This window comes from Mastigoproctus giganteus, chromosome 2 (genome assembly GCF_048544385.1).
Source record: "Mastigoproctus giganteus isolate SK-2022 chromosome 2, ASM4854438v1, whole genome shotgun sequence".
Classification (NCBI taxonomy): domain Eukaryota; kingdom Metazoa; phylum Arthropoda; class Arachnida; order Uropygi; family Thelyphonidae; genus Mastigoproctus; species Mastigoproctus giganteus.
In genome coordinates this window covers 268,978,795-269,004,786 of record NC_143576.1, presented here as the reverse complement: position 1 = coordinate 269,004,786, position 25,992 = coordinate 268,978,795, and the positions used below count along the sequence as shown (strand labels likewise).

General features: G+C 38.7%; 1 protein-coding gene across 4 annotated transcripts in view; it reads left to right on the top strand.

Moving 5' to 3' along the window:
* Cadps (calcium-dependent secretion activator 1) overlaps window positions 1-25,992 on the top strand; it is a 1,208,856-nt gene that overhangs the window by 902,947 nt on the left and 279,917 nt on the right. For all 4 annotated transcript variants that reach the window (XM_090389907.1, XM_090389906.1, XM_090389908.1 and 1 more), the window contains one exon: window positions 8,249-8,390. In XM_090389907.1, coding sequence (XP_090246033.1) covers window positions 8,249-8,390 — 142 coding nt within the window. The remainder of the gene's footprint in view (window positions 1-8,248; window positions 8,391-25,992) is intronic.

The following is a 25,992-nucleotide window of genomic DNA, read 5'->3' as shown; positions in this document are numbered from 1 at the left end:
AAAGTATATATTCCAAATCCCTTGCACTGTTTCAAATGTCAAATATTTGGACATTCGCAGACAGCATGTAGAAATACATCGACATGTGCTAAATGTGGATCCAAAGAACACCGGATTGATGACTCCCCAGCTCCAACCCCAAAGTGTCCAAATTGTAAAGGAGAACATCCTGCCTACTCCAGAACATGTGAAAATGGAAAAAAGAAAAATAAATACAGAAATACAAAACAGACCACAATATTACATACCAAGAAGCAAGAAAAATGGTCCAGCCAACTCTAACCAATAGACCACCGTACGCAAAAGTAGCAACTAAATTTAAATCAGTGGAATGTCAAACTGAAATCTCAGTTCCTCCAAATGAATCTTTTTTTCCACAACTCAAACATTTACTCCAAGCAAAGCAACAAGATAAACATGAGAAAACAGTAAACACACCGATCTCAATCCCCTCAGATTCTCCAACCTTGCAACAGTGAAAGAGTAATGAAGGACCACGAAATCATGAACCTATCTCAGAATTTATGGAATTTGAGAAAGCAAAGATAGATGACGAAGCGTTGGAAATCCATGCAGAAGAAGATATGGATACCGCAAAACTGGTATTCCTCAAAAGAGATAGAGTAAGGACAGAAAAACAAAAGACAACCACCCAACGAAAACAGCTAGAGGGGCTGAGCAAATATAAATAATGGATAAAATTATTCAGTGGAACTGTCGAGGATTACGTACTAATTTTGACAACGTACAGTATCTGATCACCCAGTACACAACAATCTGTATCTGTCTCCACGAAACGTACCTTGAAAAACAAGATATCTTGAATATCAGGAACTATTCAATATACAGAAGAGACCAAATAACACATGGAGGAGTTGCTGTATTAGTAAATGATAGAATATCAAAACAACAGGTGCATATAAATAGCCCATTAGAGGCAGTAGCAATTCGTACAATAGCAAGATCTCAATTAACCATATGTTCATTATACATTCCACCAGGAGAAGATATCTCTTATGAAGGCCTAGATGCATTACTACAACAATAATGATCCTTCTCAGGTAGCTAACAAACTAAATGAATATTTTGCATCGACATTCACACATGAGGAGTTATTCAGCGAGGGGAATGCCAGACGTGTATTCAACTCTGGCAGTAAGCTAGAGAATCTTGTAATAACTGAGAGTAAAGTGGAGGAGAAATTGTTGAAGATAAATACAAGAAAGGCACCTGGGGTGGGTGGGATCTATCCAGTTATATTAAAGGAGGCAGCAAAGGAAGTAAGAAAACCCTTAGCCATAATTATGAGAGCTTCCTTGGACTCAGGGGAAGTACCCATGGACTGGAGAAGTGCAAATGTGACTCCAATTCACAAAGCAGGATCAAAGGGCAACACAAGTAATTATAGAACTGTGAGTTTAACTTCTGTTCCTGGAAAATTAATGGAGGCACTGGTTAAAGAAGCACTGCAGTATTATCTAGACAAGACTTCAGTTATAGCTCAGACACAGCATGGTTTTGTTAAGGGGAAGTCTTGCCTCACCAATTTGATTGGATACTATGATGCAGTCACAAAAGAACTGGATGCAGGGACTAACTTTGATATTATATATACTTGGATCTTAGAAAGGCTTTTGATACTGTTGCACATGGAAGACTGCTACACAAATTGGAGCAGTGTGGCATTGGAGGCAAATTGCTGCTATGAATAATGGGGTGGTTGAGGGGGAGAACACAGAGAGTGGTAATCAATGGACACTGCTGATCGTGGACTAATGTTATTAGTGGAGTTCCTCGGGGTTCAGTATTGGGTCCATTATTGTGTTCTGTATTTATAAATGATATTGATGATATTGATGATTTATAAATGATATTTATAAATGATGATGGTATATCACGCTTAATGTCCAAGTTTTCAAACGATACGAAGGTTGGCAGGGTTGTCAAGGACACTACTGACACTGTGCTACTGCAACAGGATCTGCAAAGGTTGAGCAGATGGGCTGAGAGGTGGCAAATGAAGTTTAACATTGACAAATGTAAAGTACTACATATGGGAAACAGCAACCCCAGAGCAACATATCAACTCTGTGGTACTACACTGACAGTGGTAGAGAATGAAAGGGACCTGGGGGTGGTTGTGCAGGCAGATATGTAGTTCTCTGAGCAGTGCAGACAGTCTGCAAGTGTAGCTCATGGTGTATTGTCAATGATATATAGGAATTTTTCTAGCAGGGATATGGAGGTGATTATTCCCTTGTATAAGGCAATGGTCAGGCCACACCTAGAGTACTGTATACAGGTCTGGAGGCCTCATTTCAAGAAGGATGTAGAGATGCTGTACAGAGAAGGGCAACAAGAGTAGTGAATGGAACAAAGAGGTGCTCTTACGAAGAAAGGCTTACGTTTTGCAAATTACAGTGTCTGGAGACTAGACACCAGCGAGGTGATCTGATAGAGGTGTATAAAGCCTTGAATGGTTTGAGCATGCTCAATGCTGATGGGATTCTTCCTCTTGCTCAGAATAATCACTTGAGGGGGCATAAATTCAAGTTGAGGAAAGACAGATGTAGGATAGACATGAGGAAATTTGCCTTTAGCCAGCGGGTGGTTGGTTGGTGGAACAGACTTCCATCCCTTGTCGTGGAAGTTGATAGCCTAAATAAGTTTAAGGCTCAGCTGGACAGGTATTTCGAACGAACAGAGGGGTGAAGTGGAAGTGGTTATTTTTTATTTATTTATTTTATTTTATTTTTTTTGGCTGATGCTGCATAAGCTTGCTTTCTTGCATCAAATGCCTCTACTAATACTAATGCTAACTACCACCCCAAATCTGTTTGATGGGAGATACGAATGGACATAACCCTTTGTGGGGATGCTCCAACTACAACAGAAGAGGATGCATCATTGAACAACTGCTAGATAATCATAACCTCCTACTTAACAGGGGGTAACCACACTTACTTCCACTTTCCAACTCGGACCACCATAGCTATAGATCTTACCATATGTACTTCTACACTTTACACAGCATTTAATTGGGAAGTTTTTGAGTATCCTCTTGGGGGTGATCATTATCCAGCAATTTCCCCTCTGGTCAGTCCTGATATGAATATATTCATATCAGGACTCCTCCCTGGAAAATATAAAAAGCTAATTGGGAAGCATTCATGAGGAAAGCAGTTTTCAATACCAATATCATTGAGTAGGAAACAGTAGTTGTTGCACTAGCCCCTGTCACAGAAACCATACAAAATGCAGGCAAGCTAACAATCCCAAAGACTTCATCACTTTTCTGAAACCGTCCAAAAACATGGTGGAACAGTGATTGCACTGAAACAAGAAAACAACAGAATAGGGCATGGAACCGTTTTCGCAGGTACGCCACCACACAAAATCTGATTCAGTACAAAAGAATGCGAGCCATAGCTCGATTTACTAGGAAGCAGAGTCGAAGAGCAACAGGGATCAAATTCACATCTACAATAAACAAAACAACAAATGCACATATAGTGTGGAATAAAATAAGAAAAATGATAGGTAAATATAGAAATAGGCCATCACCAATACTGGTCTGCAATGGAAGTAGTTTGACTGAACCCACGTTATTGCAAACACATTAGGTGAGACCTTCGCAAAAGTATCGGCGAAAGCTTCATACCATCCGGAATTTCTGATCCAAAAAGAAAAAGCAGAAAAGCATAAGATCAAATTTAAATCAAAAGGTAATGAACTCTACAATCAGCCATTCACAATAAACGAACTGCACGAAGTTTTGTCCACAGCCAGGCCAAATGCAGTAGGCCCAGACAACATACATTACGACATGATCAAGCACCTTAACAAGACTGAATTAGAAAACTTATTAAAACTGTATAACAGCATATTTCAAGAAAATGTATTTCCAAGCGCATGACGCCATGCAATAGTCCTATCTTTCCCTAAACCTTACAAAGACCTGACAAATCCATGCAACTATCAACCAATAGCCCTCACCAGCTGTTTAGGAAAATTACTAGAAAAAATGATAAATAAGAGATTGATATGGTATATAGAAGAAAATAACATCTACACAAACACACAATTTGGTTTTAGACATCATAGGTCTACTCTAGACCACCTAGTCAGGATAGAAGCCAACATCAGAAATGCATTTATCAGATCACACCATATGGTTACAGTATTTTTTGACATTGAAAAAGCTTACAATACCACTTGGAGATATGGGATCCTGCGGGATATGCACCATGCTGGACTCAGAGGCAATCTCCTTGTGTTTATCCAGAACTTCTTTCTCCAAAATCAGTCTTGAATGCCACTTTGTTTGCCTTAAAAATTAAAAATTCGATCACAAATCAACTCCCTCCTTTGGTGTCACATGTACTTTATGTTGATGACTTTAGTATCTCTAGTCAGGCACAGAACATGAGAACTATCCAGAGGCAATTACAATACGCAATCAACAATATAAGTAAGTGGGCACTAGATAACGGTTTCAGACTGTCAACACAAAAAACAATATGTGTACAGTTATACCCCGACTTACACGAACTCGGAGTTATGCGGTTCTTGATTTTTTCGTTTGGTGTATATCTAAAATTAGCTTACCAGTGATTTGGAAGTCAAATCGTAAAGCTTTGGTTACAGCTTCCGTTTTTGAGGACTGGTTTGGTCACCACTTCGTACCCCAAGTCGAACGTTATTGCAAGTCTAAACAGATTCCATTTAAAGTGATGCTTCTTATTGACAATGCACCCGGTCACCCTCCTGCCACCCTAATTAATTTCGACCCATGTGTGAAAGTTGTGTTTTTGCTTCCAAACACAACCAGCTTGCTTCAACTGATGGACCAGGGAGTCATCAAAACATTCAAGGCTTACTACACGAGGCATTCGTTTTCACGTCTGAATGAAGCTATGAGACAAAATAGTGAGATATCTGTTAAAGACTTTTGAAAACAATTCAATGTTTTAGATGCCATAAGAATCATTGAAGAATCTTGGGATGAAATTCACAAAAAAACATTGAATGGTGTCTTGAAGAAACTTTGTCCATTTTTTTTTTTCGAAAACGAGACGAAAACAATGCCAGAAACTGATCATGTCCCTGTACATGATAATTGCAAGTTTGACATAAGGTCTCAGCTCAATTGAAAAAGGCTTAAAAATTTTAGAACACAGACTCCAACGAAGAATGCATTATAGCTACAAAGCAAGGAATAAAAAAATTATTAGCTTGCTACGAAGAAATTCTGTGTGAAAAAAAGAAGGCACTATGTCGCCAGACGAATTTGTTAGATTTTATGAAGCCATCGACATCGAAATAACTTTTTTACGTAACTCATTTATTTTTTTTAATACATATTTTGTATTAATATATATAAATAACTGCAATTTTATTAAATATTTTTCTTCTAAACTAGTGTTTTTTTTAGTCTTTGGTCCCAATTAAACAAAATTTATATGTATTTATATACAAAGTTGTACCCCGACGTACGCGAATTCTACTTAAATGATTTTCGTCGGACCCACCTATTGCGTAACTTCGGGGTATTACTGTACATTTTTGCCACAAACGAAATCTCCATCCTGATCCTGAACTGAAATTAGAAGGTAAGAATATACCAACGCAGTCGAAGGCAAAATTTCTTGGACTAATCTTAGATAAGAAACTCGCATTCGTGGAGCACATCTGGAAGATACGTAAAAGCTGTACAAAACACCTGAACATACTTAAAATCCTTTCGTCAACAGCATGGGGAACAGACAGATATTCCTTAATAAACCTATACAAAGCACTAATTAGATCAAAGTTGGACTATGGAGGCCCAGTGTATGATTCAGTATGGAAAACAGCTCTGAAATGGCTGGATCCAGTTCATCACAATGCACTGCATATATCTACTGGCACCTATCGAAGCCAACGAACCACCTTTAACTCTTAGGCGACAGCAACTCATGTTGAATTATACATTTAAAATAAAATCTATGCATTGACACCCTACTTAGGAGACCCTCTCTGATCCACATTGCAGAAACATATACCAGAATCGCCAACAAGCAAATCGACCCCTGGGAATTAGAATGCAAGACTTTTTAGCAGTACATAACCTTAATATAGACAGAGTAGCACCCATGCTAGTTCATACTCCTCCACCATGGGATCGCATATCCCAATATATGACTTCTCCTTTCAGAAATGGAATAAAAAAACGATACCTGCAACAATCTTCCAACAGATAAATGCAGCACACAGAATTCAATTTCCTAACTATATTCCAATATACACAGATGGTTCGAAAACAGACACTTTAGTGGGAGCAGCTGCTGTATTCCCAGATATTACTTTAATGCAACAGCTACCGAAAGAGTGCAGTGTATACACAGCAGAATTATACGCAATAAAAATAGCCTTAACTCATGTACAAGATGAGCATTATGTGATAACTGTAATATATACAGATTCCTTGAGTTCCTTACAAGCCATGCAAAAATAGGTACACCCAAACACCCAATCCTTTGGCACATATGGCAAATACTAACTGACTGTGCCAGAAATGAACAGGATACACTTTTCTGCTGGATTCCAGGACATACAGGGATTGCTAGAAATGAAGCAGCAGACAAGTCAGCAAAAGAAGCCATACTACAGATCGGAGAAGATATATCAGTGCCGTATTCTGATTACAAGCCTGTGATATGGTGTACTTGCCAGTTGCAATGGCAAGAAACTTGGAATCAGCAAACTGCAAACAAATTATACCAAATAAAGCCGAATATTGAAAACTGGATTTCTAGCACTCGAAGGTCGAGAAAAGAAGAAACAGCACTGACCAGGCTAAGAATCTGGCATATTCATATTACGCGCGCATTTTTGTTGTGAGCAGAGGAAACACCATGATGCCAGACTTGTGACACTATCCAATCAGTTCAACACATATTAATAGACCGTCCTACATATGAAAATGAACACAAACAAGCCTTCAAAGATATTTATAGGACCCATGAAACCCATTACCCTAACAGACCTCTTGAAAACATCTGTGAAGATGTTTTCAACTTTCTTAAAGCTATTAATTTATACCACCTCCTCTAAGGAATTGAATATAAGCAACAGACACAAATCCAAAGTAAACACCTCTGAAACACATCACACCATATAAACTGGCGCATTATGACCCACGTAGTCCATGCGCCACTAAATCTCAATACAAACAAACAGACTTTGTTTGTAGATTAGATATCCTCAATAAGATATATTTTAGTGTCAGTTGAATTATTAATTCCAGAGCACTGTATTTACAAGGTAGGTGAATTGTACTAATCATAATTTAAACAATCATGTTTTAAAAATGAATAAAATCCAAATATTTTTATAGTAAATGCATTAGTGTCAATTACCCATGCTCCAACAGAGCCAATAGATATAAGACAATTATTCTTATTCCTGTATCTGTAGGTATTATGCTGGTACATAGAAAGGAGAATGTTGGAATCAGCCAGTTTTAAAAAATATATAGATACCTAGTTTTTATATATATTTTTAACTATAGTGAAAAATGGCTGTGGAAAAACTTATCATAATACCTGAATTTGCTACTTTATTATTATTATTATTATTATTATTATTAGCCATAAGGTTCAAGGAAGCCTGAAGCTTATGCTGCACCAGCCAAAAAAAAAAAAAAAAAAAATCCCGAGTTACCCTGAGAGAGAGAGAGAGAAGTGGAAAGGAATCACCAAAAGAGAAGAATGATGATATCCAGCTCAGGACCCTGGGTGTGCCAAGCCCATACTCACCTGATGTGAGCCCTTGGGGTTATTGAACACCAGTAAACTTAATGAAACTTCTACAGTTATTTCATTAGGTTAATTAATATCTTGTTAATAAATAATAGTAAATTTTCTTGTATAAAACTTTGACTGAAATATTTATTTCATTTGAGAAAAATAATTTAAATTTGAGCGATTGCTTAATGTTTTCTATATACTGTGTACTATATACTATATATTATATGTACTATATACTATATATATCATATATACTATATATATAATATATACTATATATTTATATGTACTATATACTATATATATCATATATACTATATATATAATATATACTATATATTTATATGTACTATATATATATTATATACTATATATTTATATACTGTGTTTCTTAATATTATGCATTATCTATATAATTATCTGTATACTGTGTCAAGCATGAAAATTTCTTTGTATAGAAAATTTATGTGGAGGAAGATTCCATCAACATTTGCGTGATACCTTTGCTCCTCAGGTGGTACGTTATGTAGATTTAATGGAAAGCTCAATTGCGCAGTCACTTCACAAGGGCTGTGAAAAGGAACGCTGGGAATTAAAAGGGTATGTGCATTAGAGACCTTAATCTTATTTAAATGATAAATCTAGTTAATCTTTGGGGAACATTAAAAACATATGATTATAATGCATACACTAAGTGATCGCTGAATTATGACCACCTATCTAATACTGTGTTGTGCCACTATTTACATGGATAACAGCTACTATTCATCTAGAGATTCATTCCACTAGATGTCTGAAGTTGTCTGTAGGGAACTGTAACCATGCTGCCTGTGAGGCATTCCACAGTGTTGGAATAGATGGTGGTTGCATGTCAATATGCTTCACTTCTCATTCCAAAAGTCCCACAGTTCCTCATTTGGATTAAGGTCAGGTGAATTTGGACGCCAATGAAGAAGGGTAATATCTTCACTGTGTTTCTCGAACCACTCATGCACAGTGTGGGCCTGATGACATGACACATTATCATCTTGGAAGATACTGTTTCTGTTTAATCAACCATGGCAGGGTGCACATGGTTGCCGAAGAGCTGCTAGTAGACCTCACCAGTGAAACATTGGTCCATACACACCAGGGGGGGGGGTTCTAGTTCCAGCCAGCAAAACATCCCCATATTGAGCAACCACTGCCACCTGGCTGGTACATGAGCACCATGCTTGATGGGTCCATGGATTCATGTTGCTGGTGCCATACACGAAGGCATCCATTGGCACGTTGCACTAGGTAACTCATCTGACCAGCATTGTTTCCAGTCCTCCAGTGTCCAACCAGCATATTGTTTGTACTACGGCATTTGCCACTGACTGTGATCAGTGGTGAGAAGAGGTTGTCCCTTGGATCGTCTGCTGTGGAACCCCATATGTCTGAATATGCAGCACATCATCATTTTAGAAATGGTTTTACATTCCCCAAATTGTATTGCAATGTCAACTGTCACACAGTGACCCGCCATTCAGCCCATATAACACACTGCACCCTTTATTCATCATGAACATCCACCTTGTGTAATCTTTTACAGTTCTGTCAGCTGGAGGTGGCTTGATCTGTTTGACACCATTCTTTGTACACCATAACCAAAGTTGACCATGAGCAACTAGTGAGCATGCCATTTCTGATATGGAAGCATCCGATGCACGAGCTCCCACAATCATGCCCTTTTGAAACGCCATGTTATCTTTACTCTGTCTCATAGCTGCTACTTTAACTCTTTGATTTGAACAACCAGATGCAAATTACAGTTGCTCTAGTGTTCAAAGTTATTCGGCTTTTTATATTGCAAGATGTGTGACACTGTTCTTGCCTTTATCGATGGGGCAGTCATAATTCAGTGATCACTATGGTTTTCCTTTTCAAAATCATCTCCATTTAGTGTTAGTTAATAGTTACAATGATGCACAGAAGCTGGCTTCTGTACTTTATTTTGTTACAGCATCAAACAAAAAAAAAAAAAAAAAAAAAACCTACTTCTTTTACCTATCCCTTTCAAGAATTTCTCTACTTCTACTTTGAATTTATTCAGACTTCCAACAATTAATTACATTCTAGTTGAAGTCAAATTTCTGCACATTAATCCTGCAATCATCCTTTTTCGGTTTAAATTTGTCTCCTTATGTCTATCATCTAACACAGAGTAAATATGTCATCAGCATTTAGTTTAATCAAACTGCTTAAAGCCTTAAACATTTCAGTCAGGTCTCCTCACAAACACCTACTTTCTAGATGATGCAATTTACAGAATTTGTCTTTCTTAGTATGAGTATACTTTATGCCCAACTAGCGTTGTTGCTCTTCAATGTGCCCATTCCAATGGATCTGCATCCTTCTTAAAATGAGATTTCCAAACTTACATGGTATGCAAAATATAGCCTAACCATTCCTTTGTATAATAGATAATCATCTCTTCATCCCCACACCTCTTTATTTCACACAAAACTCCTGTATACAACAAAAATTCATAAGTTGTCCTAGCAGTCTGTGTTTTCTCAGAGAATTTTATGTCAAACTGTACAGTTACACATAGTATTTTTCTTTCTTAAGTACCTTGAGTTTGGCCCTGCTTAAATGGTAAGTTAAGAGGAAGGGGATGAATCTGATTGGTCCACAATGTCAAGTGGACCAATCAGATTCATCCCCTTCCTTTTAGAGTTGAGGTTTTTTTAATTGTTTTGGTTCCTGAAAATCTAGTTTTTAAATTCTATTTTCTGGCAGTTTTTGCTGTTTGTTCACTCATTGATAGAGTGCTAGAATATATATCAATGCTATGCTCTTATATTGGGAGGTATTGAGCATCTTTGATTTTTCTACTGTAATTTTGATAAGTATATTCTAATTCATTTTGGAGAACCCTGGCTCTCCAGAATGAATTAAAATCTTTTAAAGGATTCAATTGGTTCCTAGAGGGTTGCCGGAGGTGTAGAACCATCTCTGTGTCTGCTGGGTTCCTATATATCTTGGTAAGAATAGTTCTTCTTGTATTGTTAAATTTAGTTCTAAAAAGGCAAGATTTTTATCTTGTTCAGTTTCAGATTTGAAGGAGATTTTGGGATGGACAGTATTAACGAACATATGAAACTTTTTGAATATTTTTCCGTGATGTGCCTACAAATTTGTAAAAAATCATTTCCATGTTGTGGTTATGAATTTGTAAAATATAACAACTTTGAAGGGGTTGTTAACCACAACCTGTTCTAAGGCTGTCATTAATATGTCAACCTAAAGAGGAAGGTGCAGTGGTTGTTTCCCAGCTTGATATTTATGTGTCTATTTGGTCAAGAAATTAGGTCTGTAAGGTCCATTATGTCTGTTGTTTCTAGAGTTTGGGGAAATTCAATGTTAAGAGAATTTCCTGAGGATTATTATTAATAGTAGCTGCAATAGCAAATGATGCATGAAAACAAGTTCATACAGCATCAGCCAAAAAAAAAAAAAAAAAAGGCCAACAATTCCCATTTTACCTGCCCATTAGTCTAACAGTTTATCTTGCTCTTGAATTTGTTGAAACTACCCAATATACTCAACACCAAATGAGAATTTGTTCCAGCAATCAACTATCCTCTAAAGCCAAGTTTCTACACATCTGAGCAGGGAGAAGGATTATAGTAGGGACATTCTGAGCAAGAGGAAGAGTTTCACTAGTATTGAGTTTACTCAATCCATTCAAGGCCCAGACATCTCCTCGGAGATACCTATTCCCCAGATGCTGTAATTTGAAAAACTGATCCTTTCCTTGTAGGAGTACCCTTTTGCTCCACTCACCAAACTTTTCACTTTCCTGCACCTTTCCAGATCCACATCCCTCCTAATACGAGGCTTCCATAACCTATATGCAGTATTCAAGATGTGGCCTAATCATTGCATTATACAAAGCGATAATAAGCACCTCTCTACACCTGCTTTTAAAATAGTTGTATATTATTGTCAAAACCCCAAGAGCTGAGATGGAAACAGGTCTGGCAGCCTTTCTACATCCAGACAAGAGGAGGGATTGTAGTTGGGAGAGGTCTGAGAAAGAGAAAGGATTTTACCAGCATTGAGTTTACTCAATCCATTCAAGGTCTTAAACACATCATTTCGCAGGTACAAAGACTCCAGGCACTCATTTACATAACTGGGCGTTTTGCTGATATGACCACTCATTTACTCACCTCACCAATCTTATTGCACTCCCGTATGCCCATTCCAACAAATCCACATTATTCCTAAAATGGAGCTTCCAGACCAGTATGCAATATTGAAGATGTCTCATAACCATTGCATTATACAAAGGGATAATAACCTCATGACCTCGCCTCAAAGCCTGCCTGCACTGTTCAGAGAACTTTATCTGACTGCACACAAATCATTTTCACACTTCCCTAAGTGTGATACCACACAGCTGGTATGTTAATCTGGGATTACTGCTCCATATATTAAGAACCTACATTTGTCAGTATTAAACTTCATTTGCCACTTCTCATCCAATCTGCTTAACTTTGAAAGATCTTGTTACAGTAGTGTACCCTGAAATAACTACTGTGTTACTTGTGAATAACTACTCTTTCAACCTTCATAATCATCTGAAAACTTTTAAATTGAACCTGAGATGCTTTAATCATTATCATTAAGAAATACAGAAAAAAAATAAGTACAGCACTGAACTCTAGAACTCTTCTAATTACAGTAGTCCAAGTAGAGCACTGCCCTTCTTGGACTAATGCTGCTCCTTGTATAGCAGTCTTTTATGTGCAGTTGTATCAAAAGCTTTTCTGAAATATAAGTATTTGATAATACGAAAGCAATTTTCTTTACTCCATCAGCTTGAATGATAGGCTTAACCGATCTGGCTGGAAGTGGTCTCAAATTGAAGCTATTTCTTCCTCAGTGTGCACAAAGTAGTTAAAATTTAAAAATTCAGAATAGTTTTATTTTACAGAGTGGGCTAGTTTTGTACTACAAATGAGAATAGTTAAAAATTCACTTCATAGATGGAGGCACAGGATGATGTTAACTGTTAAACAAACAGTTGTCTAAGTTGATAAGGCATTTTTTTCTAATTAACAATTTGCACTTTAACTATTTAACTGATTAACATTTCCATGTTCACACAGTCGTCCTTTGTTCTGAAAAAAATAATAATAATAAATAATAATAATTCTTAACTAGTGCTGCCTACCTTAAAAGGAAGAATTAAAGGATTCTATTGCACTGCTCGCCCGCTATATGTCCCACATAGCGCACACAAGCTCATACACTCATTACCATTCATTACGTTTAAAACATATTTGAAACAAAATTGAATTAGATCCTAATCTAATAGTTCATAGCAGTTTGATTTCTTTTGTTTTTGGCCACAACCTTATGTAAATGCTGTTTCGTCGCATGCTATTCTTGCTGCAAAAAATGACAAGTGTGCAAGAATCAATTTAAAAATTTTACAAATGATGTCTGGTGATTCATTACAATATAAGAGTTTGTTAACACAATTATATCCTAAGATACTGAAGAACTTTTGTGATATCCAAGCAAATTCCTGGACAGCCTCTTTTAAGTGGTTTACCACCCAACATTTTAGAGTTGAAGGTAGGAGCAGTTGTTATTTTAATGTGGAATATAGCAATTTCAGAAGGATTGATCAATGGTACAAGACTTATAGTCAAAGTTAGTATTAGTAACGGCCGCAGGGTGCAAGAAAGCCTATGGCTTATGCTGCAACAGCCAAAAAAAAAAAAAAAAAATTTCCAAACAAAACAATGATAAACACAAAAAATAAATAAATAAATAAATAAAATAAATAACTAAATAATAATAATTAATAAACAAAAAAAAATAAAATAAAAAATAAATAAAAAGGAAATTAAACCTATCATTCTATGCGCTTCCCTTACCCGAAAGTACTATCCAGATGACCTTTGAATTTCCCCAAACTGTCGGCCTCTACCACCCATGAAGGCAACTTATTCCAGTAATTTATAACTCGCTGGCTAAAATAAAACTTCCTGCAGTCCAATCTAAACATTTCCCCCCATAACTTGAATTTATGTCCCCTAGTTCTATCATCATTTATAATCTTGAAAACTTTGTCCTCATTCATTTTACTGATGCCTCTCAGAGCCTTAAACACCTCAATCAAATCTCCTCTAAGGTGTCTAGTTTCCAAACTCTGCAACCCACATATTCGAAGTCTTTCTTCATAAGGACGCCCTTTTGCCGATCTCACCAGGGGAGTTACCCTTCTTTGCACCCTTTCAAGAAGCTCGATGTCTTTCTTTAGGTGCGGTCTCCATACTTGAACACAGTATTCCAAGTTTGGTCTAACATAAGCCTTATATAATGGGATTATCACGTCCCTATCTCTACTTGCAAAAGTTCGATAGATCATCGATAGGACACCATGGGTCTTCCTTGCAACCTGTTTACAATGCTCAGAGAATTTCATGTCTGACCGTATCGTAACACCCAAGTCCCTTTCCTCCAGTACTGGGTTTAGTTGAACTCCACCAAGTGAATAAGTTTTTTTGGGATTACTGTTTCCCAGGTGTAATACCTTACACTTTGTTGGATTAAAGCACAGCTGCCATTTTTCTGACCATTCCTGTAGTCTATCTAGGTCTCTCTGAAGAAGCTCAGCTTGACAGTGGTCATTAACTACTCTACCAATTTTAACATCATCTGCAAATTTAGACATCACGCCCTTTATCCCTTCATCAATGTCGTTTATGAAAATTAAAAACAACAGTGGCCCTAATACTGATCCTTGGGGAACCCCATTTCTTACATCAACCCAATCTGAGGAATAGCCATTTATCACAACCCTCTGCCTCCTTCCTTCTATCCATCTAAGGATTTTCCCAGTGATTCCAACCTGTTCCAGCTTATAAAGCAACCACTCATGTGGGACTGAGTCAAAAGCTTTGCTGAAATCTAAATAAACAACGTCGAAATTATTCCCTAAATCCAGCTCGTGAGTGACCCTTTTGAAATAGCGAACCAGATTTGTTAAACATGATTTTCCCTTTACAAAACCATGCTGAGTATCCTTGAGAATTTCAGTTCGATCCAAATGATCCTGAATTCCACCCTTGATCATTGCCTCCATGATTTTCCCTACTACTGAAGTCAGACTGACAGGTCGATAATTTCCAACTTCACTTTTAGAGCCACCCTTATGTATAGGAGATACATTTGCACTTTTCCAATCCAAGGGAATCTCCCCAGAGTCTAGTGATGCTCGCATAATTAGCCTCAATGGTTCAATGCACTCGCTTGCCGCCTCTCTTAAGATTATAGGGTATATTCCATCAACTCCAGGAGCCTTTCTGGTCTGTAGGCTCGAACGTTTTTTCATTAAATAATCTTGCAAAATTTCAATATCATTAATTACATATTTTTTTAACTTCGCTCCCACAATTTCCCATTGCCACAAAAGGCTTTTCATTTGTAAATATCGATGCAAAATAACTGTTGAGTTCATCTGCAACGGAGGCTGGTGTATTTAATACTATCCCCTTTCCCTTACGTAAAGGTCCGATCTAGTTTGGCCTGCTCTTCTTGGCATTTATATATGTGAAGAATTCTTTATCCCCTCTGTTTGCTAGTGATTTCTCATAAACTGCCTTTGCCTGTCGAACCTTTTCTGTGGCTCTATTACACATCACCTTGTAGCTGTTATAGGCTTCAGTACTTTTTATTGCTCTGTAACCTTTCCATGCCACCTTTTTCTGCTCAAGTAATGCGGCAACTTCACTATTCATCCAACTTGGAACCCTCCTCGTGGAGTATTTTTTTAATGGTATATACGCTTTCAAGGCATCTGTGATTAATGTTTTAAAAGCGTACCACAGTTCAAATGTATTCATTTTCTGCGCGATATCTACCCAGTTAATAGAGGCCATGTAGTATCTTATGGCATCGTAATTTCCTTTTCTGAAATTATAACCTATTCCTTTGCCTTTTACTTCTGCTACCTCTCTCGTCATCATCCACCGTAGAACTCTGTGATCACTTCCTGCTACTGGTTCCTCTACTGTCAGCCCTGTTACGTCATCTGATTCATGTGTGATGATGAGGTCTAGGATATTCTTTTCTCTAGTACTTTCTCTGACATGTTGATACAAATAACAGTCATCTAGTTGATTTAAAAATTTTGTTCCCCATGTCGAGTTTCCTTCCCATTTACTCCAATCAATTAGAGGCAAATTGAAATGACCCGTAATAAGGCATTGACGCTTACTTGCCCATTCCATCTGCATGTAGCGGCTTACGTCATAATCTTCACAATCACCTGGTCTGTAGATTACTCCTATTCGTATTATACCTTTGTTTCCAACTATCTCACACCATACAGACTCTATACTAGCATGTGAAATGTCTGAATCCGGGAAAGCTATCGTCGCACTCAGGCTGCTTCTGATAAGAAGCATAACCCCACCACCCCTTCTATCTACCCTATCCTTCCTAAATACATTATACAAGCCGTACTGAAACTCATCATTCCCAATTTCCGGGTGGCACCACGTCTCTGTAGGCCCTATTATGTCCATGTTACTTGTTTTAACCAGCAGTTCGAATTCGCTCATTTTATTGATGACACTTCTAAAGTTACTGTATAAACAATTAAGATTTACTGTTCTTGTATATTTAACAACCCTAACACAACCCTTGAAGTTTTTTAGGCTCTCTTCCCTGATATTAGCTACCCGCTCACGTGAAACGTCTTTAGCATTAGCATTAGTAGAGGCATATGATGCAAGAAAGCAAGCTTATTCAGCATCAGCCAAAAAAAAAGAAAAAAAAAAAAAAAAAAAAACAACCACTACTCCCATTTCACCCCTCAATTCGTTCGAAATACCTATCCAGCTGAGCCTTAAATTTGTTTAGGCTATCAACTTCAACAACAAGCGATGGAAGTCTATTCCACAAACCAACTGCCCGCTGGCTAAAGGCGAATTTCCGCACATCTATCCGACATCCGTCCTTCCTCAATTTGAATTTATGCCCTCTCAGGTGATTATTCTGAGCAAGAGGAAGAATTCCATCGGCATTGAGCATGCTCAAGCCATTCAAAGCCTTGTACACCTCTATCAGATCACCTCGGCGATGCCTAGTCTCCAGGCTCTGTAATTTGCAAAACTTAAGCCTTTCTTCGTAAGAGCAACCCTTTGTTCCATTCACTAATCTTGTTGCCCTTCTCTGTACTCGTTCCAGCAGCTCTACATCCTTCTTGAAATGTGGCCTCCAGACCTGTATACAGTACTCAAGGTGTGGCCTGACCAATGCCTTATACAAGGGAATAATCACATCCCTGTCCCTGCTAGAAAAATTCCTGTATATCATTGACAAGACACCATGAGCTACTCTTGCAGCTCGTCTGCACTGCTCAGAGAACTTCATATCTGCCTGCACAATTACCCCCAGGTCCTTTTCATTCTCTACCACTGTCAGCGTAGTACCACAGAGTTGATACGTTGATCTGGGGTTACTGTTTCCCATATGTAGTACTTTACATTTGTCAATGTTAAACTTCATTTGCCACCTCTCAGCCCATCTGCTCAACCTTTCCAGATCCTGTTGCAGCAGCATAGTATCAGTAGTGTCCTTAACAACCCTGCCAACCTTTGTATCATCTGCAAACTTGGACATTAAGCCTGATACACCATCATCAATATCATTTATAAATACAGAAAACAACAATGGACCCAACACTGAACCCTGAGGAACTCCACTAATAACATTAGTCCACGTTGAGCAGTGTCCATTGATTACCACTCTCTGTCTTCTGCCACTCAACCATCCCTTTATCCATAGCAGCAATTTGCCTCGAATGCCACACTTCTCCAATTTGTGCAGCAGTCTTCCATGCGCAACAGTATCAAAAGCCTTTCTAAGATCCAAATATATAATATCAAAGTTATTCCCTGCATCCAGTTCTTTTGTGACTACATCATAGTATCCAATCAAATTGGTCAGACAAGACCTGCCCTTAACAAACCCATGCTGTGTCTGAGCTATAACTGAATTCTTGTCCAGATGATCCTGCAGTGCTTCTTTAACCAGTGCCTCCATTAATTTTCCTGGAACCGAAGTTAAACTAACAGGTCTATAATTACTTGTGTCAGCCTTTGATCCTCCTTTGTGAATTGGGGTTACATTTGCACATCTCCAGTCCATGGGTACCTCCCCTGAGTCCAAAGAAGCTCTCATAATTATGGCTAGGGGTTTGCTTACTTCCTTTGCTGCCTCCTTTAATATAACTGGATAGATCCCATCCACCCCGGGTGCCTTTTTTATGTTTATCCTCAACAATTTCTCCTCCACTTTCCTCTCAGTTATTAGAAAATCATCTAGCTCACTGCCAATGTTTACTTCACCTACGACATTCCCCTTCCTGAATAACTCCTCATGTGTGAATGTAGATGCAAAATACTCGTTTAGATTGTTAGCCACCTGAGCTGGATCCTCAACTGTTGAACCATCAACATCCAGTGGACCAATCTGATTCATCCCTTTCCTTCTTGAATTTAAATAGGTAAAGAACTCTTTTCTGTTTTTCTTTGCATCCTTTGCCAAGGATTTCTCATAATCTGCCTTTGCCTGCTTAATCTCCTTTGTGACTTGGTTACAGACCAACTTATATCTATCATAGGCTTCCACGTCACCCATTAATTTGTATGTATCCCATGCATTTTTCTTCTCTGCCATATGTCTCATTAGTTCATCTGACAACCATTTAGGCCTGAACCTTGAACAATATTTCTTGGTTGGTATGTAAAGCCTGGTAGCTTCCAAGATTAGTTCCTTGAATGCTTCCCATTTTGAATTTGCTGTTGGTAACATCATCAGTTGGTCCCACTGTATAGAATTTAAATACTGTCTCAGACCAGCATAGTCTCCTTTACGAAAGCAAAAACCCTTCCCTTTACCTCTGATGGTAGTTACCTCCATGAGTAAATCCCACTTCAGCACACTGTGATCACTGCCACCCAGTGGTTCATTTATCTGCAGATTCCTAATGCATGAAGAATCACTACTGATAATCAGATCAAGAGTATTACTCCCTCTAGTTGCCTCCCGAACATGCTGGTGTAGAAAACAATCATCCAATAAATCCACAAAAGCCTTGCTAGTGTGTGAGTGACCAACCCACAAATTCCAGTCAATATCTGGGAAATTAAAATCCCCCATTATAAGACTCTCTGATTTACTGGCCCACTCTATTTCCCTGTACAGTATCTTATTATACTCATCAGAGTCATTAGGCCTATAGCACACTCCTACTCTCAATTTTGATTTACCTATGCTTATGTCACACCAAACTGACTCAACACTGCACTGTCCAGCGATGTCAACTGGCTTCACTTCCTTGGATTTTATGTGTTTTTTAACTAATAGCATAACCCCTCCTCCCTTCCTATCCTGTCTATCCTTTCTGTAGACGGTGTACTCCCCAAATTCCAGTTCTGCATTCCTTATATCTGTGTGACACCACGTCTCTGATATCCCAACAATATCTGCCTTTGATGTTTTGAGTAATACCTCAAATTCATCAAATTTATTTACTAAACTCCTAGCATTAGTGTACACGCAAGTATAACTGCACCTGTTTCTATTCTTAGCTACCCTAACACAACCCATGTGTTTACTTGTACCGCAATGACTTCCAGCAGTCTCTGAAATATCCTGCATCTTGTTTTTCAGGCTTTTGCTCATTCCAATAGAAGCAGTGCAAGAATCTCTTTCACCTCTGCCCGTGGCTACTGTTAATCCATTAGTCTTTGTCTCCCCCCAAGCTAGCAGTTTTCCGACCCACCTAACACTGCCTCGATAGCATCAGCAAATATTCTTGTACCCTTTCTATTTAAGTGTATCCCATCCCTGTAGAAGCAATCTCTCCTGTTAACAAGTACAGTCCAGGCTGAAAAAAATTCTACCCCTTCAGCCTTGCACAATCTTTCCAGGGCCGAATTGATCGACAAGGCTCTCATCATATACTCCCTCCTTATTAAAATCAAACAGTTACAGGTAAACCTATAACAAAATAATCCAACAATATCTAAATAAACGGGGGCAAATATCTTTGCCCCCAGAACATCTAGATAATACGTCCAGTTGGGGTAACATATTAGAACTCTTAAGGTATGTGCAAGAGTTACATTGACCAATATTATCAGATAAATGCGTGTCAGTATTACCCACATCCCCCCTAACTAGCAGTTTCCCTGAACCTTTAAGGTATCCTCAATTATACTGGCAAAAACTTTTGCACCACCTTTGTTTAAGTGTATCCCATCTCTACAAAACAAATTCCTTCTACCTACAAGTGTAGGCCATGCTGATAGAAATTTACCCCCTAAAGCCTTGCAAATTACTTCAAGTCTTGAGTTAATCCACAAGGCTCTTAACATATAATCCCTCCTATCGTGTCTGCGCAGAATTGCAGACACATGGACATTATGGCCTAGCTCGCGACATTTCCTCAGCATGGTCCTGTATTTTTCCAACAAATTGTCAGATCGTGTACGTTTAATATCATTTGTCCCCACATGAATAATAATATTTTCTTTACCCCCTTTAAAATCGCCTTTAAAATCTGACAATCTGTTGGTGACATCATCAATAGTTGCTCCCGGCAGACATACCCTGGTTCTGCTCCACCTACCTTTAGTACAAAAAATATTCCCCGTTTCCCTGACAATGGAGTCTCCTAATAAAACAATATCCTTTTTAACCAGAGTAGTTTACACTTGGCTTTTCTGTTTTGAGGCTCGAATCGGGTGTGCATCACTTGGTAGATTGCTGGAGTTTTGTGTCCCTGACGAGCTCCCAGATGCATTATTTTCGAGGGCAAGCACTCGTTTTTTCAGGGACTCAAATTGTTCCATCAGTGCACCAAATTGTAATTTAAGATCCGTGCACTCCTTACATCGATCACAAAGAAAAGAATCCCCAGGTGAGGTAGGATTAGTCACCAGGTCGACCTTGGAAAACATTCCACAGGTTCCACAATGGATTAAATCATGACTCACCCGTAAATCGCCATCTGCTATTTCCGTGTGAGTCACGATACCCTGTGACGTGTTTAAGGCAGATCTCGTAACTTCCATTATAAAACTAAATAAATACCAATGAAAGTAACTTTAAAAAATTATATCTATAATATTATTAAAATCAAACAGTTACAGGTAAACCTATAACAAAATAATCCAACAATATCTAAATAAATCAAATATTTAAAAGCACTATCCAAAAGTAAACCACTTAACTGAGGAGCCCTGTCTAAGCCCGTCTGCTCACTTCGAATGCCAACGTACTATGCATTAGAATGCATAAGTTATGTATAAGAATTGTTTGGATCTAGAAATAATAACAGGAGAAGCTAAAGGAAAATGGGTATTCTTACCACGTGTAGATTTAACTCCATCCGATTCGACTTTATCATTCTCATTTAAGAGACGGCAGTTTCCTATTCGGCTGACGTTTGTGACGACTAGAAATAAAATTCAAGGTCAAACGTTTTATAGAGTCAAAATTTTGCTTACTAACCCTATATTTAGTCAGGATCAATTGTACGTAGCAATTGGCCATTACTAAATATATTTGGATTAGATGCAAGAAAGCAAGCTTATGCAGCATCCGCTAAAAAAAAAAAAAAAAAACACTTCTATTTCACCCCTATGTTCATTCGAAATACCTGGCCACTGAGCCTTAAATTTATTTAGACTATCAACTTCCACAAGGGATGGAAGTCTGTTCCACCAACCAACTACCCACTGGCTAAAGGCAAATTTCCGCACATCTATCCTACATCTGTCTTTCCTCAATCTGCATTTATGCCCTCTCAGGTGATTATTCTGAGCAAGAGTAAGGATCCTATCGGCATAACAAGCTCAAACCATTCTAGGCGTTATACACCTCTATCAGATCACCTCGCCAGTGCCTAGTCTCCAGACACTTTACTTTGCAAACCTTAAGTCTTTCTTCGTAAGAGCAACACTTTGTTCCATTCGCTAATCTTGTTGCCCTTCTCTGTACTCGTTCCAGCAGCTCTATATTCTTCTTCAAATGAGGCCTCCAGACCTATATACAGTACCCAAGGTGTGGCCTGACCATTGCCTTATACAAGGGAATAATCACCTCCTTATCCCTTCTAGAAAAATTTCTGTATATCATTGATAAGACACCATGAGCTACTCTTGCAGCCCGTCTGCACTGCTCAGAAAACTTCATATCTGCCTGCACAACCACCCCCAGGTCCCTTTCATTCTCTACCACTGTCAGTGTAGTACCACAGAGTTGATACGTTGCTTTGGGGTTGCTGTTTCCCATATGCAGTACTTTACATTTGTCAATGTTAAACTTCATTTGCCACCTCTCAGCCCATCTGCTCAACCTTTCCAGATCCTGTTGCAGTAGCATAGCATCAGTAATGTCCTTAACAACCCTGCCAAACTTTCTATCGTCGGCAAACTTGGACATTAAGCTTGATATACCATCATCAATATCATTTATAAATACATAAAACAATAACGGACCCAATACTGAACCCTGAGGGACTCCACTAATAACATTAGTCCATGATGAGCAGTGTCCATTGATTAACCTCTCAGTCTACTCCCCCTCAACCATCCCTTTATTCATAGCATCAATTTGCCTCCAATGCCACACTGCTCCAATTTGTGCAGCAGTCTTCCATGTGCAAAAGCATCAAAAGCCTTTCTAAGATCCAAATATATAATATCAAAGTTATTCCCTGCATCCAGTTATTTTGTGACTGCATCATAGTATCCAATCAAATTAGTAAGGCAAGACTTTCCCTTAACAAAACCATGCTCTGTCCAAGCTATAACTCAAGTCTTTTCTAGATGATCCTGTAGTGCTTCTTTAATCAGTGCCTCCATTAATTTTCCAGGAACAGAAGTTAAACTCACAGGTCTATAATTACTTGTGTCAGCCTTTGATCCTCCTTTGTGAATTGGGGTCACATTTGCACATCTCCAGTCTACGAGTACCTTCCCTTAGTCCAAGGAAGCTCTTATAATTATCGCTAAGGGTTTGCTTACTTCCTTTGTCGCCTCCTTTAATATAACTGGATAGATCCCATCCACCACAGGTGCCTTCCTTATGTTTATCTTCAACAATTTCTCCTCCATTTTACTCTCAGTTACTCCATAACCGAGTGGTCAGGAGTGGAAGTGCAGTAGCACATGCTCTTTGAGTAGACCGGAGTTCAAGCCTCTGACTGCTGAATACAATTGATCTGCCAACCTCCAATGGACCAGCATGGCAGATTATGGTCCATTTCCCTCAGCATGAATTGTTGAGGAGGCTTACTTCCTGCAGTGGGTTGATAATGGCTGCAATTTACCTTTTTTTAGCATTAGCATTAGCATTAGTAGAGGCATTTGATGCAAGAAAGCAAGCTTATGCAGCATCAGCCAAAAAAAAAAAAAAAAAACCACTTCCACTTCACCCCTCTGTTCGTTCAAAATACCTGTCCAGCTGGGCCTTAAACTTATTTAGGCTATCAACCTCCACCACAAGGGATGGAAGTCTGTTCCACCAACCAACCACCCGCTGGCTAAAGGCAAATTTCCGCACGTCTATCCTACATCTGTCTTTCCTCAATTTGAATTTATGCCCTCTCAGGTGATTTTACTGAGCTAGAGGAAGAATCCCATCAGCATTGAGCATGCTTAAATCATTCACGGCTTTATACATCTCTATCAGATCACCTCGCTGGTGCCTAGTCTCCAGACACTGTAATTTGCAAAACTTAAGCCTTTCTTCGTAAGAGCACCCCTTTGTTCCATTCACTAATCTTGTTGCCCTTCTCTGTACTCGTTCCAGCAGCTCTACATCCTTCTTGAAATGAGGCCTCCAGATCTGTATACAGTACTCTAGGTGTGGCCTGACCATCGCCTTATACAATGGAATAATCACCTCCTTATCCCTGCTGGAAAAATTCCTGTATATCATTGACAATACTCCATGAGCTACTCTTGCAGCCCGTCTACACTGCTCAGAGAACTTCATATCTGCCTGCACAACCACCCCCAAGTCCCTTTCATTATCTACCACTGTCAGTGTAGTACCACAGAGTTGATACGTTGCTTTGGGGTTGCTGTTTCCCATGTGTAGTACTTTACATTTGTCAATGTTAAACTTCATTTGCCACCTCTCAGCCCATCTGCTCAACCTTTCCAGATCCTGTTGCAGCAGCATAGTGTCAGTAGTGTCCTTGACAACCCTGCCAACCTTTGTATCGTCTGCAAACTTGGACATTAAGCCCGATATACCATCATCAATATCATTTATAAATACAGAAAACAACTCCACTAATAACATCAGTCCACGATGAGCAGTGTCCATTGATTACCACTCTCTGTCTTCTCCCCCTCAACCACCCCTTTATCCATAGCAGCAATTTGCCTCCAATGTCACACTGCTCCAATTTGTGTAGCAGTCTTCCATGTGCAACAGAATCAAAAGCCTTTCTAAGATACTAGTATATAATACCAAAGTTATTCCCTGCATCCAGTTCTTTTGTGACTGCATCATAGTATCCAATCAAGTTGGTCAGGCAAGACTTCCCCTTAATAAAACCATGCTGTGTCTGAGCTATAACTGAAGTCTTGTCTAAATGATCCTGCAGTGCTTCTTTAACCAGTGCCTCCATTAATTTTCCTGGAACAGAAGTTAAGCTCACAGGTCTATAATTACTTGTGTCAGCCTTTGATCCTCCTTTGTGAAATGGGGTCACATTTGCACATTTCCAGTCTATGGGTACCTCCCCTGAGTCCAAGGAAGCTCTCATAATTATGGCAAAGGGATTGCTTACTTCCTTTGCTGCTTCCTTTAATATAACTGGATAGATCCCATCCACCCCGGGTGCCTTTCTTGTGTTTATCTTCAACAGTTTCTCCTCCACTTTACTCCCAGTTATTTCAAGATTCTGTAGCTTACTGCTAGAGTTGAATACACCTCTGGCATTCCCCTCGCTGAATAACTCCTCATGTGTGAATGTCGATGCAAAATATTCATTTAGTTTGTTAGCTACCTGAGCAGGATCATCAACACTTGACCCATCAATATCAAGTGGACCAATCTGATTCATCCCCTTCCTTCTAGAGTTTACATAAGTAAAGAACTCTTTGCTGTTTTTCTTTGCATCCCTTGCCAAGGATTTCTCGTAATCTGCCTTTGCCTGCCTAACCTCCTTGGTAACTTCGTTGCATATCAACTTGTATCTATCATAGGCTTCTGTGTCATGTTTTAATTTGTATGTATCCCATGCATTTTTCTTCTCTGCCATATGCCTCATTAGTTCATCTGACATCCATTTTGGCCTAAACCTTGAACAATATTTCTTAGTTGGTATGTAAAGCCTAGTAGCTTCCAAGATAAGTTCTTTGAATGCTTCCCATTTTGAAGTTGTTGTTGCTAACATCAGTTGGTCCCACTGTATAGAATTTAAATACTGTCTCAGTCCATCGTAGTCGCCTTTACGGAAGCAATAACCCTTCCATTTACCCCTAATGGTAGTTACCTCTTTGAGTAAATCCCACTTCAGCACACTGTGATCACTGCCACCTAGTGGTTCATTTATCTGCAGATTCTTAATGCATGAAGAATCACTGCTGATAATCAAATCAAGAGTATTGCTCCCTCTAGTTGCCTCCCGAACATGCTGATGTAGAAAACAATCATCCAATAAATCCACGAAAGCCCTGCTATTGTGTGAGTAACCAGCCCCCAAATTCCAGTCAATATCTGGGAAATTAAAATCTCCCATTATAAGACACTCTGATTTACTGGCCCACTCTATTTCCCTGTACAGATCCTTATTATACTCATCAGAGTCATTAGGCCTATAGCACACTCCTACTCTCAATTTTGATCTCCCAATGTTTATGTCACACCAAACTGACTCCACACTGCACTGTCCAGCGATGTCGACTGGCTTCACTTCCTTGGTTTTCATGTGTTTCTTAACTGATAGCATAACCCCTCCCCCCTTCCTATCCTGTCTATCCTTTCTGTAGACGTTGTACTCCCCAACTTGCAGTTCTGCATCCCTTATATCTGTGTGACACCACGTCTCTGATATCCCAACAATATCTGCCTTCGATGTTTTGAGCAATACCTCAAATTCATCAAATTTATTTACTAA